This window comes from Aythya ferina (assembly GCF_964211825.1).
Source record: "Aythya ferina genome assembly, chromosome: 1".
NCBI lineage: Eukaryota > Metazoa > Chordata > Aves > Anseriformes > Anatidae > Aythya > Aythya ferina.
Genome location: NC_140296.1, coordinates 172,021,261 through 172,038,897, shown reverse-complemented (window position 1 = coordinate 172,038,897; position 17,637 = coordinate 172,021,261). Strand labels below are relative to the sequence as shown.

Below are 17,637 nucleotides of genomic sequence, written 5' to 3'. Positions count from 1 at the left end.
CGTGGCAATGTGCTACACATCACTACACATTTCGTCCCTTGTTTATTCTAATTCCCCTTCCTCTGTACTCTTCCTCCTGCTCCCTTAGGTTCTTGACATCTACATCCTAATTCACTTAATTATATATTTTTTAAATATATATACATGTATATGTGTGTGTCTCCCAAACACATTTTTCAATATCCCTTACTTATTTCTTCATACTTCTCATGAAGGTATGGAATTACTAGAGTTTCTGCATTAACCAAATATAAGTCTTACTTAACATGAGTAGAATCATGGATTGGTTTGTTGCTTCCCTCCCCCAGGATTTTTTTGAGAAGTATTTGAAAGTAGTGTCATTTCCCCCCCCCCCGCCCCGTGTTGAAAACTTCTTGGTGAAAATGACTATGAGGCAGATGTGTATTGCATATTCATGTTTCAGCTTGACTGATTGAAATTAAGTTACTGGTAAACCTTGTAAAGGCCCTCAATATAGGCATTGCAGTTACGTTAAACTACACAGTCATGCAATGTCTTCTGAAAGTCTAAAGGTGTATAATGTATTGTAAAATTTCAGACTAAGATGGGAGGGGGATGCCGTATGAGCAGAGTCCACAAGAAAGGAAAGTTGTGCGTATTGTGTGGCTCAGAGCATGGCTGGGTGTGGCTCACGTTTGTGCAAGAACATGAAATAAGGACAAAAGAACAAGAAATACAGGTTTCACCACACATACAGATATTACATTTCAAAATAAATTATAAAATAAATAATTATAATGTGTTAGAGGTAATACTAAATCCAATGGGAAACACTATTCAGGTCACTGCCAGCACAGTGACATATTAAAATATACACCTTAGTGAAGAGTAATAGCAGCACAGCCAACATGGTTGTTAAACTATTGCAATTTAATATAGGAGAAGAATGGTGTAAGATTATGTCAATTTTAGCTTTGGAGTTGTCTGACCTTTCTACAATTAACTTTATAATTCCTATGTCTTTTTTTTGGCGTTAGTATTCATACAAGTTGTTTGGTAGTGATTATGGTGTATTTTCTGTATGGTAGTTACTGTTTTATTGGTGCATCATAATGTCTTTAATACCAATTCTAGTTTACTTTTAGGAAGGATTGCTAAAGAGATTTTTGGCTAGGATAATCCATAAACATATTCTGATTCTTCAGATTTAAAGTTATTAAAGATTTTTTTTAGGCAACCTTTGGAGAAGCTACAGTGGAAAATATTTCCCAATCAGCTATCTTGACTCCTAGCTAAAAGGTAAAGATATGGTGTTGTAAGGTGTGTGTTTTCTTTTTTTTTCCAGGCAATTGTACTTTGTTTTCGATTGCACTTCACAAAAGATAATATCACGAATAACACTGCAGCAGCTACAGTGCGACAGGTAGTTACTGTTGTATTTGAGAGAGTGGTTGCTGAAGATGAACGATATAAAGGTGGGCGTACTTCTTACTATGCTTGCTTTTATTAACCTGTTGTTTGGACACATGTTAGATGTTTATATTTTTTCAGATAAAGTAGTAGTAAAAAAAATCTATAAACTTTATAAAAACAATCAGACATTATTCATTTTTAAGGTCTTTTATGCATTTATTAGTATTCAAAGGTGATGAAATCCTCAGCCATTGTGTCAGTCAGTATACATAGATAGATAGATGTGTGTATATACATGTATATATATACATGCATATATATATGAAAAATATATAATTATTTTTTTTCAAATTGTGAGAGATGGTCTTTGGGTTAGTATTGCAAAGGACATTGGGGTGAGGAAAGAGCAACTGACATCATTTACCTGGACTTTTGCAAAGCATTTGATACTGTCCCCCATGATGTCCTTGTCTCTAAATTGGAGACATGGAGTTGACAGATGGACCACTCAGTGGGTAAGGAATTGGCTGGGTGGTCACACTCAAATAGTTGTGGTCAATGGCTCAATGTGCAGCTGGAGTTCAGTAAGGAATGGTATTTCTCAGAGGACAATATCAAGACCAGCCCTGTTTAACATCTTTGTTGGTGACATGGACAGTGGGATCGAGTGCACCCTCAGCAAGTTTGCCAATGCTACCAAGCTGTGTGGTGCAGTTGACACAGTGGAGGAAAGGAATGCCATTCAGAGGGACCTGAGCAGGCCTGAGAGGTGGGCCTGCATGAACCTTGTGAGGCCAAAGCCAAGTGGCCTTGAGGGAGGTGATTCCCCCCCTCTGCTCTGCTCTCGTAAGACCCCACTTGGGGGGCTGTGTTCAGCTCTGGAGCCTCTAGCACCAGGGACATGGATGTATTAGAACAAGTTCAGAGGAGGTCCATGAAGGTGATTATAGCGCTGGAGCACCTCTCCTGTGGAGACAGGCTGAGGGAGTTCAACCTGGAGAAGAGAAGGCTCTGGGGAGACCTTACAGCAGCCTTCCTGTACCTACAGGGGGCCTGCAGAAAAGCTGGGGAGGGACTCTTTGTCGGGGGGTGTAGTGATAGGACATGGGGAAATGGTTTTAAACTAGAAGAGGGCAGGTTTAGATTAGATATTAGGAAGAAATTATTTTCTCCAAGGGTGGTGAGGCACTGGAACAGGTTTCCCAGAGCAGCTGTCCCTGGGAGTGTTCAAGGCCAGGCTGGATGGGGCTTTGAGCAACCTGGTCTAGTGGGAGGTGTCCCTGCCCATGGCAAGGGGAGTTGGAACTAGATGATCCTTAAGGTCCCTTCCAACCTAAAGTATTTTATGATATAAAGTGAGGGTAGCTTAGATTACCTAGCATGAAATGGGTGACAGTAGCAGTTCTCAAGAGAACGTGCATTGTAAAGAATTACTTGGTATTCGTGATATTTGATATTCAATCTAATCCTTATTCCTCTACAAATGGTAAGTTGTTGAAGAATTGCCTGGCCATTCTTTTAGGGTCTCTTTGTAAGAACGCTTAATATGTACTTGATTTTGAACAGTTCCGTTGTTAACAAAACTGACTTCTGTTTTTATACAGACACGATCGAACAGCCAGCTGTGGTTCAAGGAAATAGTAACAGAAGATCTGTCAGTACACTGAAGCCATGTGCTAAAGATGCATATATGCTTTTTCAGGTAGTTGGGCAGCATATACTTACACATTTGCAGTTATGATTGGGTGCTTCTGTGTCTCTGTAAGAAATCTCAGAATCTGCTGTTGGCATATTGGTAAGGTCCTTAACCAGAGCTTCAGGCCGTCTTACGTGTGTTTATTGTAATTGACAATGATATGCTGTATCTGAGAGGGACGACTGGAAAAGCTAAGCATGTGTGTTGGCATTAACTTTGAGATTCTTATTTGCCTTCACCAAACACTGCTACCACAGTCTTAGTTCTTGTGTTGGTACTGTATATTAATGTAGAATGTATAATGAAAAATAATAATTTACATTCTTCATACCAATAAAAATCTTCTTGTCTTAGCAAATTCATTAATTTTGAGATATCTTTGAGGGCAAGAATAAACACAATTACTACAAGGATACCAGTCAATTAACAAACAATTTTTATTTCATAATAATTTAAGTAAAATATTTGAGGAAAAATTATGTTGAAGTGGGAAAATTACTAGGAGTCAGAGAGCAGATTTTTTTGTAGACTCAAAAATTATCACAGTAAAAGACTGTGCAGAGGATGTTAATGTTATTGTATTTCTTTTTAAGGATCTTTGTCAGTTAGTTAATGCTGATGCTCCTTACTGGCTCGTGGGTATGACGGAAATGACCCGAACGTTTGGCCTTGAACTTCTTGAGTCAGTCCTCAATGACTTTCCACAAGTGTTTTTACAAGTGAGTAGTTCTTGCAGGGAAAGTTAGGAAGTCTTTTCTTTACGTGTGTAGTAATATTTACACATCATTAACTTCTCTTTAATTTAGTGGGAATACTACCTTCAAAAGGACCTGTAGCTTTTATGCTTGATTTTTCTTTTTATTTGATAGAGACGTATTGCATGCATTTTGTCCACTTTTTTCTATCATTCATACTTTGTGCATTTTGTGGAACATGTAATACTATGTAACACTTTTTATTTTGCCAGTTGCATCCCCTCCAGAGTTGTGTTTTCTTATCATGTATCATTTGTGACACTTATGGATACAGCACTGTAATTTAATTTGTAGTATCTCAATGAAAACTGTAACTTTGCAACACTTGCAAAGAAGTAGCAATCACAACTATGATTTGTGTGCATCTACGATACATAAAGGCACCATAATATTACAGTAACCCATTTTGGCAGACATTAGAGAAATTAAGAAGGTTAATATATAATAAATGATGTTTTAGCAGGCTATTTTAATTTGCAAAATACAAGAAGAGGAGTGTACGTATGAACTTGACTGTGTGATTTCATCATTTTTTTTGGTAGCTTTAAAATGTTGTCTTTCTTCCTTTTCATTCCATGAGCTTTTAATTTATACCAAGATTTACGTGACTTCGGAGTACTTTATCTTAACAGTAAATGTAAATAACATGCATAAGCAGAGCTACTGAAGGCAACTGAAGTGTGTCTGTTTATAATTTATGAAAAATGCTTTTTTTTTTCTTTCAGCATCAAGAATTCAGTTTTCTTCTTAAAGAAAGGGTATGCCCTCTTGTTATAAAGCTCTTCTCCCCAAATATCAAATTCAGACAAGGTTCTAGCACATCATCTTCCCCAGCACCAGTGGAAAAACCATATTTCCCCATCTGTATGCGTTTGCTGAGAGTAGTTTCTGTTTTGATTAAGCAGTTTTACAGTTTGCTGGTAAGATTATGTTCAAATTTTCTTTATGCAATTCTTTTTTTTCTAGATATATGCTAGTACTGTGGTGAATAATAGCATTAATTACCTGCTGGGAACTGTTGACCTATACTGAGGGAAGAAAAGTCTAAATATTGTCTTCCTCTTATGTGTGTTTGTGTTTACATGTATTCTACACATATTATTTTATTAAATGTGGGCTTATACAAATACTCTGAGTAGGTTAACTGTTGTCTTTTCTATACTTCACTTTCTTTCAATTAAGATTTTGGGAACCTTTTTAATCTTCTTATATTGCTTCTCTGGCTTTAGATAGCATTGATTACTGCATTTTGACAATAATTGCTAAGAGGTTTTTGATTCCTGTTGCTAAAGCTGTTTACAGAATGTTCATTAAAAACACATGTTCAGCTGTTCTGTACCTCCCAAATTTTAGGTATTTGCTTTAAAAAAAAAAAAAAAAGCTCTTTTCTTTTTCATTTTCATTTGTTTACTGTAGCACGTTTATGAATTTTGTTGAAATATCTTTAAAGAATTTAACTCTTTCAATACAATTGCATATGTATTAGCTTGGCAAAACAGATTAGTAGGTATGTTTTTTGCATAATTTTGAGTAAATACTTAGTGAAGGTATTTTTTAGATCCTGCGCAAAATTTGCACAAAGATGAGACTCCTAAGATGAAACAGAAGATTTTTGGAGAAAATGTTCTGCAGAAGGCTTTTTATTTTTTATCTAATGGCTATAAACTATATCTTTTTTTTAGGTAACAGAATGTGAGATCTTTCTGTCATTGCTGGTTAAGTTTCTGGATGCAGACAAACCACAGTGGCTAAGAGCTGTTGCAGTAGAATCTATTCACAGGCTTTGTGTGCAGCCTCAGCTATTAAGGTATAACATACATCAAATTTCACTTTTACTTACATTTTAAGAAATCTTTTTATTTTTTTCTGGTGGAAAACGCTTCCTAAAACATCGTGAATATCTTGAATCTTGAAATTTACATGCAATAAACTATTAAAGATAATTTTGTATAAATCAGTAGGCAATACTTATTATCCAGGAAGGACTGAATTACAGTTATTTGTATATTCCAAACCCTCTGTCTCACCAGCATCAAAGAAACATTTACTTAAAACTGAAGCTTATTATTCACTTAAATATTTGCAGTTAAAATGTGCTTTTAGTCTCCAAATTGTCAAATGTTTATTATATTTCCTAAAATACTTTTCAGGTCCTTTTGTCAATCCTATGACATGAAGCAACATTCCACAAAAGTTTTCCGTGATATTGTGAATGCTCTGGGGTCCTTCATCCAGTCACTATTTCTTGTACCAAGCACAGGGAATACATCAGTGACACCAAACCAAACTGGTAAAGCTTTGTCCTTACTCTTTTTTTTTTTTTTTTTTTTGTAATGATCACATTAGAATTTATTTGGTTTGATACAATTCTCTACTTCAGCATTCATTTAGGTGATAGCTCGAGACAAGCTAGTTTTCAGGTCTGTTACACAAAATGATTTTACATATGCATCTGTATCATGGAGAGGACTGCTCACAGCCAGCAGAGTAGCAGTCCTACCTATCTGTATCTGCTTCTACAAGCTCCTTGTTTTGCAGCTTTTCTGAGGGAAATTATGAGGGATGTATTTCTAATATCTGACTAGTATAAACTTGACTGAATTCTGTCTGATTTGGGGTGGATGTCATTGAGGGTTGTGTGCAACTGAAGTTAGTTAGATAGTGTGTTTCCTTCCTCTTTTGAGAGGTGATAGCAAATTCTTCTGGATTTTTAGGGACAAAATTGGACTGAGGAAGCCAAAGAGTAAAAAGATGGATCTGTGCTTTATGGATAAGCTTTTTCTGTAAGCTGAAAAAAGTCGCCTACTGAAACTAAACTTAATTATCTTTTCTTGCAGCCGGGGTTGTGGTGTTTCACATAGTATATTTGTATTTGGCATAAGGAAGAATCATTTTCCTGTTAATCCCTTTGCAGGTAGTCACATCTCAATAAGGGCTTTCTGCTTATTCCCAGGGTTCTGGAAGCAGAAACCTCAGCAACAAACAACATAAGAATTTCTAAGGGTGTCTTTTGACATGCCTTCTTAAAAGAGATAATTATATTTTAATTATGTTTATTATCTCTCATGTCTACTACTAAATTAGCAAACATTAAAAAGTCTGTGTTTAGACTCATACCTCCCAGCGTTCCCTCATGAAGTTTGAATTACAAGTGAGTGTTAACATTGCTTATGTGAAGAAATCTATGTTGTTGTTTGATAGTTATCTGTATAGAAGCTGATAGAAGAATTCTATTACTTCTAGGTTAGTTTAATGCACTTAAGTAAATTAGAAAAGCATAAAACTGCGTATTTTCATCATATGACACACAGCACACACACAAGAAGCCATTCACCAAATACTCATTCTCCTCCAAACTTACATTTTTTCTTTGCATGAAACAGCACTGCAGAAGGGACACACTCTTACTGCTGTCACTATTTTTCTGGATTGTAGTTCCAGTTTGTTTCTCCTTTACCTTTTCAATTCCTCTCATCTGAGCATTTTTCATCTCTCTTTCTTATGCATTTCTCTGTGCCTCTTTTCCTTCTGTGGCCACCTCTAACAAAGAACATACCAATGCTTAATTTTTGAACTGAATCTTCTGGCTGCAGTGGTAGTCCTGTAGCAGCAGGCTGTTTTATTCAATTGTGATTGACTTTAGAGCCTCAGTTTTGCAATGGGTAGCCATTTCATGGGAGAAGGTGAAAACTGCGTCAAGTTTTGTGTCACTATTTCATTAGTATAAGCCTTTTTACCACTGTAAGGAGTTAAGATGATTTAAAAAAAAATAGTTTATAAGTGTGACTGCTTGGTGAGATCACAGAAAACAGCACCAGTGCAGTTGTGTTCATGTCAGTGGCAGTGCTTGGTTGACCAGTTTAGCAGTATGGTATTGGCTTTTAACCTGTTGAGCTTTACTGTATTGAAGTGTATTCCCATATGTTTTTGCATGTATTCATATTGTCTGGATTAGTAGTTTAGCCTCTTTACATAATTAAAAGAGAGCACACCAAAATGGCAGTTGTTCTGAAGTTATGTGCTGTGAGTCACCTTTTTTGGGAATCTGCACATGCGGTACCTACTCCTAGTATGTATACCTCTTCTGTACGAAAAAAGTCATACAGACTTCTTTATATGTACAGGAAATGTATATATACAGACTTCCTTGTCTTTTCATCTGTGTTTGTTTGTTTGGTTTGTATTTTTGGCTTCTTGCATTGGCACCAAAATTTATTCCACCCTAGCTGTTGTTTGGCACATTGCTGGCTCTTCCCTGGTGATGTTAATTTGTACCTTGGGATGGAGCAAATTCACACACTGGAGTTCTCTTTGAGTTTCTTCTGTGGCTTTTCATTACTGAAATCTTTAGTTTGCAGTAAGCTTCATTCTTGGAATGATTAGCCTTACTTTTCTGCTACTTCTAAATGCAACTATTCAAATAGTCCTTAAATTTTATTTAAATATGTTTGAAACTTCAATAATATATGTATTATTTCATTGAGTCTATTTAAGTTCACTTTATTCAGTGATTTATGCATGCTGCTGTTGCTATGCCTTTCACAAAACGTTTTATTCTGACTGAAAGTAGGGCAGTTGGTATCCACTACACCATTTAAACTGATTACTTCCACATAATACTATGTTGTAGACAGCAGGGGGAGCTCAGAAATAGTTTTTTGTATTGGTGATGGTGATGTATTGAGCAGGGCATCTCAGATTAATCTACGTCTCAACTTAAAAAAAGGATGTTTGCTGATCACTGAAATTACACTGTGAGAATGATTAATTTTGATACTTTGGTTTCCTCAACAGGAAGCAATGCATCTGGGAGCACTGGATCAGCACAGACAAACCCTGGAGTGCTTGGAATGGGGGGCGGTGCAACTGTATTACCTGCCTTCGAGTACAGAGGAACTTGGATACCTATCCTGAATGTAACAGTACAAGGCAGTGCTAAAGCTACCTAGTAAGTACCATTATCTTTTTGTTTGTAACAAATATTTTCATTTATAATTTGTCTAAGGATTTGTTTTATGTTAGTGATTATTGAGGTGTTCGTTTAGCTGGCATTTTATGGCTTTTCTTGTGTGGTGAGGTGGTCTGATTTTTAACGGTTTTGTCCAAATGCTCTGGATTCTGATCCAAATATCCCCTATGGCTCTAGCATCTGTTGGATTATTTTTTTTTCTACCATACTGTTGTATAACTCTTCTCTTTTAGGCCTTGCTATAGTGTATAACAATTTTAGAATGTCTTCTGGTGGGCTCTGCAATGACAAACATTAAGGACGTTAAGCCTGAAGAAAGCTTTTTGGGCAGAAAGGAATAGTGGCACTACAGTATAAAAGTGTCTGGTATGTTGTAGCTAGTATGTAGACTAGGAACGCCTAGTCCATCTAACAACATTTTGTAAAGCAAATCATGAAATAGTAGTTGTTGGGGTAGCAGGTGGTTTCTGTAACAGAACACCTTGCCTTGTGCAGACACTGCTGCTGTGGCAGCTACAGTTTTATTGGATTTGTAACCCAGCAGTTCTTCATGGGCTTTTAAGGTAAAATATGAAGAAAAGTAGCAATGAGGCTGCAGTTCCAGAATAATGATGTTGAATGCTGTATGAATACAGCAGTGAATCATGTAAATGTTTCCTCTTTGCACAAGTAGCTTACATTGTCTACCTGTGCATATAGGTGATGGATATTTGGTCATATATTATCTTCCTATGGCAGGCTTTTCCATTTGTATGGACTCATTGTATGGACTTGAAAGTAACAACCATGAAACATCTGACTTGTTATCAATTTGTTCTAACAATATTTACACTGTCATGACTTTCTGACCTAACATCTCTGTTGTTCCTATGTGCTTCTGTTCTTTGGAACAGCCTTATAAATGAAACAATAATGAAGCTAGAATAATTCATTTAGTGATACATGCTTATGTGTGTTAATGTCTTAAAATATTTATTGGCAGGTCTAAATACTGTACTCAGTGTTTGTACCCTTTCATTTACTATTTTGTTTAATGTCTCATTTACTCTTTTCATTAGTGACTTTATAGTCAAGTAGTTGACTTTCTTGAGAACGTTTGTTTTTGTCGATGTTCTTACTCACAGTTGCACTATTACATGATTGCTTGTCATGCTTTCAATTTTTTAGTTTGGAAATGCTGGACAAAGTAGAGCCACCTACAATTCCTGAAGGCTATGCCATGTCGGTGGCATTTCATTGTTTACTGGATCTTGTCCGTGGTATCACTACCATGATTGAAGGAGAACTGGGAGAGGCAGAGACAGTCAATCAAACCACGACAGAGACAACTTCATTACCAGCACAAGCTACAGAGCGGCAAGACTTGCAGTCTGTATCTGACCAATCAGAGAAAGAGCTAGGTATTTGAAAATGCAAATATTATATAACGTACAATAATTTTATGTGTAGCAGGAGTAAGAGAGTTGATGCTTTGTTGTTTGAATTTATTGTTTTGAAATCTTATGTAAAAACTTTTAATGAAGTAAGGATTTTTTGGTTTGTTCGTTTGTTTTGTAACAGAGCAGCAGTTATCTTAAAAAACTTGACCTGATACACTGTTTCTGTCCTCTTGCACCTTAGCCCTACACTCCTCATGGTGTGTTAATGCTGTTCTACAGTATTAATACCATGTAAGTGGGATGTGAGGGAGATAATAGACACTCTGTTCTCCAGAACTACTGTTCTGCCTTCCTGTGTCCTTAGCTCTTAACGGACAGCCTGAATGGAAGAAATGTGGCTGTGAAGGCCATATTACAGAAAATTTTATTTCTACTAGCAAGATGAAAAGAAAAATGTTTTAATGGAAAGACTTTAAATAAGATGCAAGTATTTATTTAGGAAGAACTTTAGGAAGAACTTACCTTCTTTAAAAGTGGAAATAATACCAACTACAGCTCGTATTTGTATAGCATATGAGGACTCTGTATATGTATATACAAAAAGACTTGGGTATTAAGTGATCTTGGCTTGTGTACAAGGAAGCTGAGATTCTAGAGCTGAAGTTTGGACCGAGGCATCAGAGCTGCAGAAGGGAGAGGAAATGGGTTTGTCTGGAGCAGGGTCTGCGGCCTCAGCAGTGCAGAGCTCTCCATGGTGCTGCAGGCAGCACACGCTGTGCCTGGGGGCTTGCCATGGCCTCGCAGAGGGAGGGAGGAGTGTGGGAATCCATATGGGCAGATTATAGCTCTGTTAGGTTATATTGGTTTTATTCTAGAGAAGTGAAAAAAATATCTAAGAACCTGGGGAAATGTAAATGTGAGTGGAGAGAGATTTTTCCTTCTCTGAAAAATTTCAGTAGTGTATTTCTTGTTTACCCAATGTCCCGCATTTATGAACTTACGCCTGTTTGTTTTTATAAACAGAGATTAAAAATAGTTCTATATACCTTCATAGGATTTTTAAAATGTAATTTAGAATAAGCATTGCACTGGTGACATTTTTTGCTTTAGCAATATTACTTTAAATGTGACTGTTTAAGTGGTAATGGTGTGTGTATACACATGCATATGTGTTTGTGCATACATATATATGTGTGTACACAAACTTGAAAAGTTCTGGTAGCAAACACTGAATGTTCATGATAATATTTGTCTTTAATAACTTTCAATTATGCATTTCTACTATAAACAAGTATATGCATTTTATTCAAGTTAACAGAGCTGTCTGGGAAGAAATGGTCAATGCCTGTTGGTGTGGTCTTCTTGCTGCATTATCCCTCCTACTTGATGCAAGGTATTTGGTCTTCCGTTTGTCTTGATTTTTCAATTCCAAGTTGTATTTTGAACTGAGTTTTTATATTGGTTGACAGTTGTTTGAGAGAGCTGTTTGTAGTGCATAAGTAGAGAGGCATCTATGGGTTAGTGATGGTTAGACTGATCTGTTACAAGTAAACTACATGGAGGTCCCCAAAATACTAAAATAAACCTTTAAAATATTTCAATATAGAAAAATTAATCAGATTTTCAGACTTGCATTTAAACTATTTAAATGAATTTTATTCCTTTATTACTATGAATGTTAAAACATGTTGAAATGATACTACTCATGTTGTGACTAATGTTTATAAAAGCATAAATAATATCTCAGTACTTGTTTTAATGTACAATTTTTCAATTGGAAGAGCTGGTTATTAAGTAATAACTTTGGTAACTTTATTGTTGCTTTCAAAGAGTCTTTTGCTATCAGACACTAATTTCTGATATTAGTATCTCCTTATAGTTTCCTTTGCGAAGTCATTCATAACTAAGGACCAGTTTTATAGGAAATGGATCTGGAGAACTCTGTTGATTGATTACACTTGCTCTTCAGTATTTATAGTGTTGCCAATTTCAAAGTATGAGTTCTCACTGATTTCACTTTTGGTTAGCTGCCTTCTGTGCCATGGGTTAATTTTTACTGAACAATGTGTACTGTTTTTCAGCACTGACGAAGCTGCTACTGAAAATATTCTAAAAGCAGAATTGACCATGGCTGCACTTTGTGGAAGACTGGGTCTTGTAACATCAAGAGATGCCTTTATCACTGCCATTTGCAAAGGTTCCTTGCCTCCTCACTACGCCCTTACTGTATTAAACAGCACAACTGCTGCTCTGTCCAGCAAATGTAAGTATATGGATTTTTCTTTATTATTTAAATATGTTTAATTTTGTTCTGTATATTGTCCATAAATCTGTACCCATATTTTTATCAGGGTATGATTACAAAGATGCACAACAGTATTGTTGTTTGGCATATAGCACTTGGCTGTACTAAATTTACTCAAAATCTATAGTCAGGTTCTAGACAGCCTCCTTTCCAGAACTATTTAGTCTTGCAGCATCTGATATGTATCATTCTAGTCAACCTAAAACTTCCCTGGATGCTTAGCATATATCAGAAGTTCATATTCTAAAGAGATCTGTCTGTCATCCTGAAGATCTCTCAGAATATGTAATTAAGGCATTCAAATTCCAAAAAAGTCCCTGTCAAGAAACTCAGATAATTAGTATCTGACTAGAAGATCCTACATTTGTGGTGTGTTACGGTCTTTTCTACAATTGTATAGTGATTGGGAGGACTTACTGAGTAAATAGAAGGTCTTAAGTTCTGAGCTCTATTGAGCTTCCAAGAGATTCAATTGGTGCTTCCTATATTCTGAGATAATGCTGTAAATCACAGGGCATGCCATGTGAGGATATACACTATCTCTGATTTTGAAAATTAGTTTCTGTGTAGCCAGAATTGCAACTACGTGGTGAATAGGCAGATGGGCTTAATATTAGACCTCTTAATGTGAAACAAAAATACCATAGTATCAGAACAAAGAATGGAACCTTTTCTCCAGCTCACAAGCTAAATGTATTATTAGATCACAAGTCTGTGAAGCAGTACATGTGACTGAGCTACACTAATCTCTGTGGAGTTGAAGCAGTGAACTTAATACTATTTAACTTAGGTTACTCTTCTTTTAACAAGTGAATTATAAAAAGGGTTGCCTATAGCCCTGTATTGGGAATACTCCACTAGGTAGCACTTGTGAAACCTTAAATCTGAGGGCACTAGCAGAATGGTAGCGCACAGTTATACCATTTATAGTTAATAACCACGGATGACTGAGTTAAGACAATCTGAGGCTCGTACCTTAGCATTTTAGCACTAATATTTTAGTCTTGACACCAAATATATTAACGTATTGCAAAAGAGAGGGAGAAATTACTACTAGTTCCTTTAACCCCATAAGGTAATGACATAATAATCTAAATATAACTAAAGGTTTCAGTTAAGTATTTCAATGAATTGTAAGCTATCTTAAAACTAATACTGTGAAAACATTGTTAGGAGTATGTTTGCCATCACTCAGCAGTGGTGGTTGTTGTTACTGCAGTTAGTACTGGTTTTAAAATTTGTTTTTGTTTTTTTTTTTTCATTTTTCTCTAGCATATTCCATTCAGGGACAGAATGTTCAAATGATCAGTCCCTCAAGTGAGTCTCATCAGCAAGTTGTAGCAGTAGGGCAACCCTTAGCTCTTCAGCCACAGGGAACAGTAATGGTAAGTACAACTTGTAAACGATGTGTCCTTCTTACCAGCTCCTTTCTGCATCTCAGTGTGTCTCTGTTTTTATCACAAAATCAAAATGCAACAGTGTGTGAGCCACTATGAAGAAAGTTAACTCTATCCCAGCCAAAACCAGCTCACCTAGAAACACTGTTATTATATAATAATAAAAAAAGTGTTTTGATTTTTTTTTCTTTCCAGCTGACTTCAAAAAATATTCAATGTATGAGGACATTACTCAACTTAGCTCACTGCCATGGAGCTGTTCTTGGTACATCATGGCAACTTGTCCTGGCTACTCTTCAGGTATGATACAAAATATTTATGGTTTCTTATTTGCATTTCTTTGTACTTTAGTTTTGAGATTTTATGTGACTAACCAAAAAAAAAAATAATAATCTATTCATGGTGTACTTTGAATTGTCTTGAGTAAGTACGGTAGCATTTTCCTTGAATTCTGTTTAGTTGGAAGGCTGTAAGCTAACTTGAGTAGAATGTTTGTTTCACCTCAGCTTTTCTGCTGAAAATCATCCTTTTGTATTTCAGCATCTTGTGTGGATTCTGGGGCTGAAACCTGGTGTTGGGGGTGCCTTAAAACCTGGAAGAGCTGTGGAAGGACCCAGCACAGTAAGCATGATTGTACATTTTATAGTTAATGATTATGCGGTATTTTCTGTTGCAACCTATAAGATAATTATCTGTCTGTTTTCAAGGTTCTGACCACAGCAGTTATGACAGATCTACCAGTTATATCCAATATACTTTCGAGGCTTTTTGAAAGCTCACAGTAAGAAATCTTATCCTATAATTAAAATAATGTATGTGTATCAAACTTGGTTGTGTTTTGATAGCTGTTATTTTTCAGGTACCTTGATGATGTGTCTTTACATCACTTAATAAATGCCCTTTGCTCCTTGTCTCTGGAAGCCATGGATATGGCCTATGGAAACAATAAGGTATAAAAAGAGTTCCCTATTTTCCTCTTATGTGCTTTTGTGAAAAAAGCAGATAACTTGTGCATTTGTCTTTTAAGCTAACTATTTCTAATATTAAAACAGTAATACATTGGATTTTTTACTCCAGAATAAAAAAAAAAAATATATGAACCAAAGAATGTATTGTTTATAATGGCTCATATGATTACTAAATCCTGTAGACACTCTCATCATGTTATTGCTGTGGTTTTTGTTCAGTAAGGAATATCATGTATTTCCATTTATCAGGTCATGGATGGATAAAATTTAAAAAGTCCCTGTAATTTCAGAGGACAGGGATTCTGACTGCCACAGTATGTTCTGTGAGATGCTAATTTTCAAAATTGTTTAATGGTATGCTTCAGGTAAAGCATAACAATTTAGATATTAAGTAAACGTTAATTCTCATTTGCCTGGGAAAATTGTAGTATTCCTGTCAGCCTCAGAAAATAATCCTTAGCTCAGAAAGTTTAAAGACCATGTGATTGAAGAAAATTGAATGTGTCTTCTAGTCATAATCTAATCTCAGAGGAGGATTTGTGAAAGTTTTCACTCGATCTATTACACTAGAGATAATGATGACAGAAAATATACTTGATAACATTTGACAATTGCAGTAACAAGACAAAGAAAAGATAATGAATTAAAATAAGATCTTTTGTGTGTTTAAAATCAGTTGAAAATGAGAATAAAATATCAGCAGAAATGTGAATGATGAGAAGAATAATTCCAGTGCAACCGTAAATTTTGAATATATGTCTATTGATTTATTGGAGCTTATAATAAATATTTGCATGTGTATTTGATGAATGGGAAATGTACCATACTCCTGCAGGGCATTCATGAAGCAGATGGAAGATAAAGCATAAGGGGAGTCCTAAATTAAATGTTTTACATTATTTGTTCATATACAATTTTAACTTTAAAGGTTGTGATGGAAAGAAGGCTGGTTTGCTAGTAAAATATGTTATAAAACTGATTGAAGAGGGGACTATGTAAAAATGGGAGTTTTGAAAGGAGTACTATGGCTCTGGCTTATTGTACAAACTTGCAGAAAACTATTTTAAAAATATATGAAAAAAGTATTGTTTGTGATAGGCTGTTGCTACCCCCTTGTGGCTTCTCATGAAGTACTGCAGAGGCTGTGTAAGCTTCCCAGCCATACTACCTAGGCTGTGAATGCTGTCACAACAGCTTGTGAAATGCAGTACTCCAGTGGAGACTAGTTAAATCTTAATTTACAAATCAGAATGTAGTGAAAGGTTCTGATGTTACCTAAGTTACCTCAAAGTCATGTGTTCAAATTCCCTTTTACTAAGGAACCATCGCTTTTTGCTGTTGCTAAATTACTGGAAACAGGACTGGTTAACATGCACAGGATCGAGATCCTTTGGAGACCTCTGACAGGTCATCTCCTGGAGGTAACTAATTGTTTTTATTAGTTGTACTAGAACTTAGTTTTTGTAATAAGGAAGACCTTTTGGCAATGCATTTTTAAAGAGTAAATATTTCTTTTAATCTGAAGTGTATTTATTTGGGTGTTCTGTTTTATGCACGTTGTTTTTGCACTTTGATTGCATTACAGCTTGAATTTAAAAGTTAATTTAAATGTTTAAATTCCTGTATTTTATACTTCTTACTGACTGTCTTTATGGTGCTGTTGATCTTTATATGTACGTGTTTTACTTACAGTAACACAAACAGGCTTTATTTGGGATTCATCTAGGGAGATTTTAAGATGTGTTTTTATGTCCATACCAGATGGATTGAAGCCATTAGGTATACTAATGAAGTTTTTTTGTTTTTAATAAATGTAAATTAACATTTAAAATGGTTTCTTAAAGAGACTACTGGCAACATAGGTGTCATAATCCCATTTCAATTTGTAGAGTAAGTATTTTGACTCTTACATGAAAAATGTGTTTCAACAAGGAAGAAATCTTAAATTCTGAATTTGAATTTGAAACTAAAAACAGAGGACAGACAATATACAATGTAATTGTAACGTTTATTAATTCTCTACAGGGCTAGTTAGAAGAGTGAGATACAAGAACAGGGTTAGATTTAAAGAGAGTAAAGGACTGTAGGGGGTTAACCTTGGCAGGCTACAAAGTGCCCACACACTGCCCTCTCATTCCCCCTTCTAAGTAAGACAAGGGGAGAAAATATGATGAAAAAAGCTCATGGGTCAGGATAAGGACAGGGAGGTCGCTCACCATTTACTGTCATGGGTAAAACAGACTTGACTTGAAGAAGATTAATTTATTGCCAATTAATAACAGAGTGGAATAATGAGAACCAAAACTAAAAGCACCTTCTGGCCAGCCCCTCCCTTTTCCCAAGCTCTCCCGATTTTTCTACCTCCTCCTCAGCCACAAGCTGTGTAGGGAATGGGGGCTGTGGACAGTCCATAGCACTTTCTCACCACTCCTTCCTTCCCACTCCCTTCCCTTGCTTCAGTGTGGTGTCCCTCCCTTGGGATACAGTCCTTCACAAACTGCTCCACTGAGTCCCACGGGCTGCAATTCTTCAGGACTGGTCTAGCATGGGCCCCCCTATGGGCCGCAGTTCCTTCCAGAAAACCTCCTCAAGTGTGGGCTCCTCTCCACAGGCTGCATTCTGCTCAGGAGCCTGCTCCACCATGGGCTCCTCTCCATGGGCTGCAGCTTCCTTAGGTTGTGTTCACCTGCTCTGGCATGAGGTTCTCCACGGGCTGCAGCGTGGAGATCTGCTCCGTGTGGGACCCATGGGCTGCAGGGGGACAGCCTGCTCCACCAGGGGCCTCTCTCTGCAC

General features: G+C 36.3%; 1 protein-coding gene across 3 annotated transcripts in view; it reads left to right on the top strand.

Annotated features, from left to right (window-relative positions):
* MON2 (MON2 homolog, regulator of endosome-to-Golgi trafficking) overlaps positions 1–17,637 on the top strand; it is an 80,698-nt gene that overhangs the window by 19,135 nt on the left and 43,926 nt on the right. For all 3 annotated transcript variants that reach the window (XR_014688596.1, XM_084506565.1, XM_084506566.1), the window contains exons 5-20: positions 1,307–1,436; positions 2,979–3,076; positions 3,664–3,789; positions 4,551–4,745; positions 5,508–5,632; positions 5,976–6,115; positions 8,620–8,773; positions 9,962–10,194; positions 11,485–11,566; positions 12,255–12,436; positions 13,751–13,863; positions 14,071–14,175; positions 14,416–14,496; positions 14,583–14,656; positions 14,735–14,825; positions 16,163–16,264. Coding sequence is in view for 2 of the 3 variants with exons in the window: in XM_084506565.1 (XP_084362691.1) it covers positions 1,307–1,436; positions 2,979–3,076; positions 3,664–3,789; positions 4,551–4,745; positions 5,508–5,632; positions 5,976–6,115; positions 8,620–8,773; positions 9,962–10,194; positions 11,485–11,566; positions 12,255–12,436; positions 13,751–13,863; positions 14,071–14,175; positions 14,416–14,496; positions 14,583–14,656; positions 14,735–14,825; positions 16,163–16,264 (2,031 nt within the window). In the remaining variant the exon portion in view is untranslated. The remainder of the gene's footprint in view (positions 1–1,306; positions 1,437–2,978; positions 3,077–3,663; positions 3,790–4,550; positions 4,746–5,507; positions 5,633–5,975; positions 6,116–8,619; positions 8,774–9,961; positions 10,195–11,484; positions 11,567–12,254; positions 12,437–13,750; positions 13,864–14,070; positions 14,176–14,415; positions 14,497–14,582; positions 14,657–14,734; positions 14,826–16,162; positions 16,265–17,637) is intronic.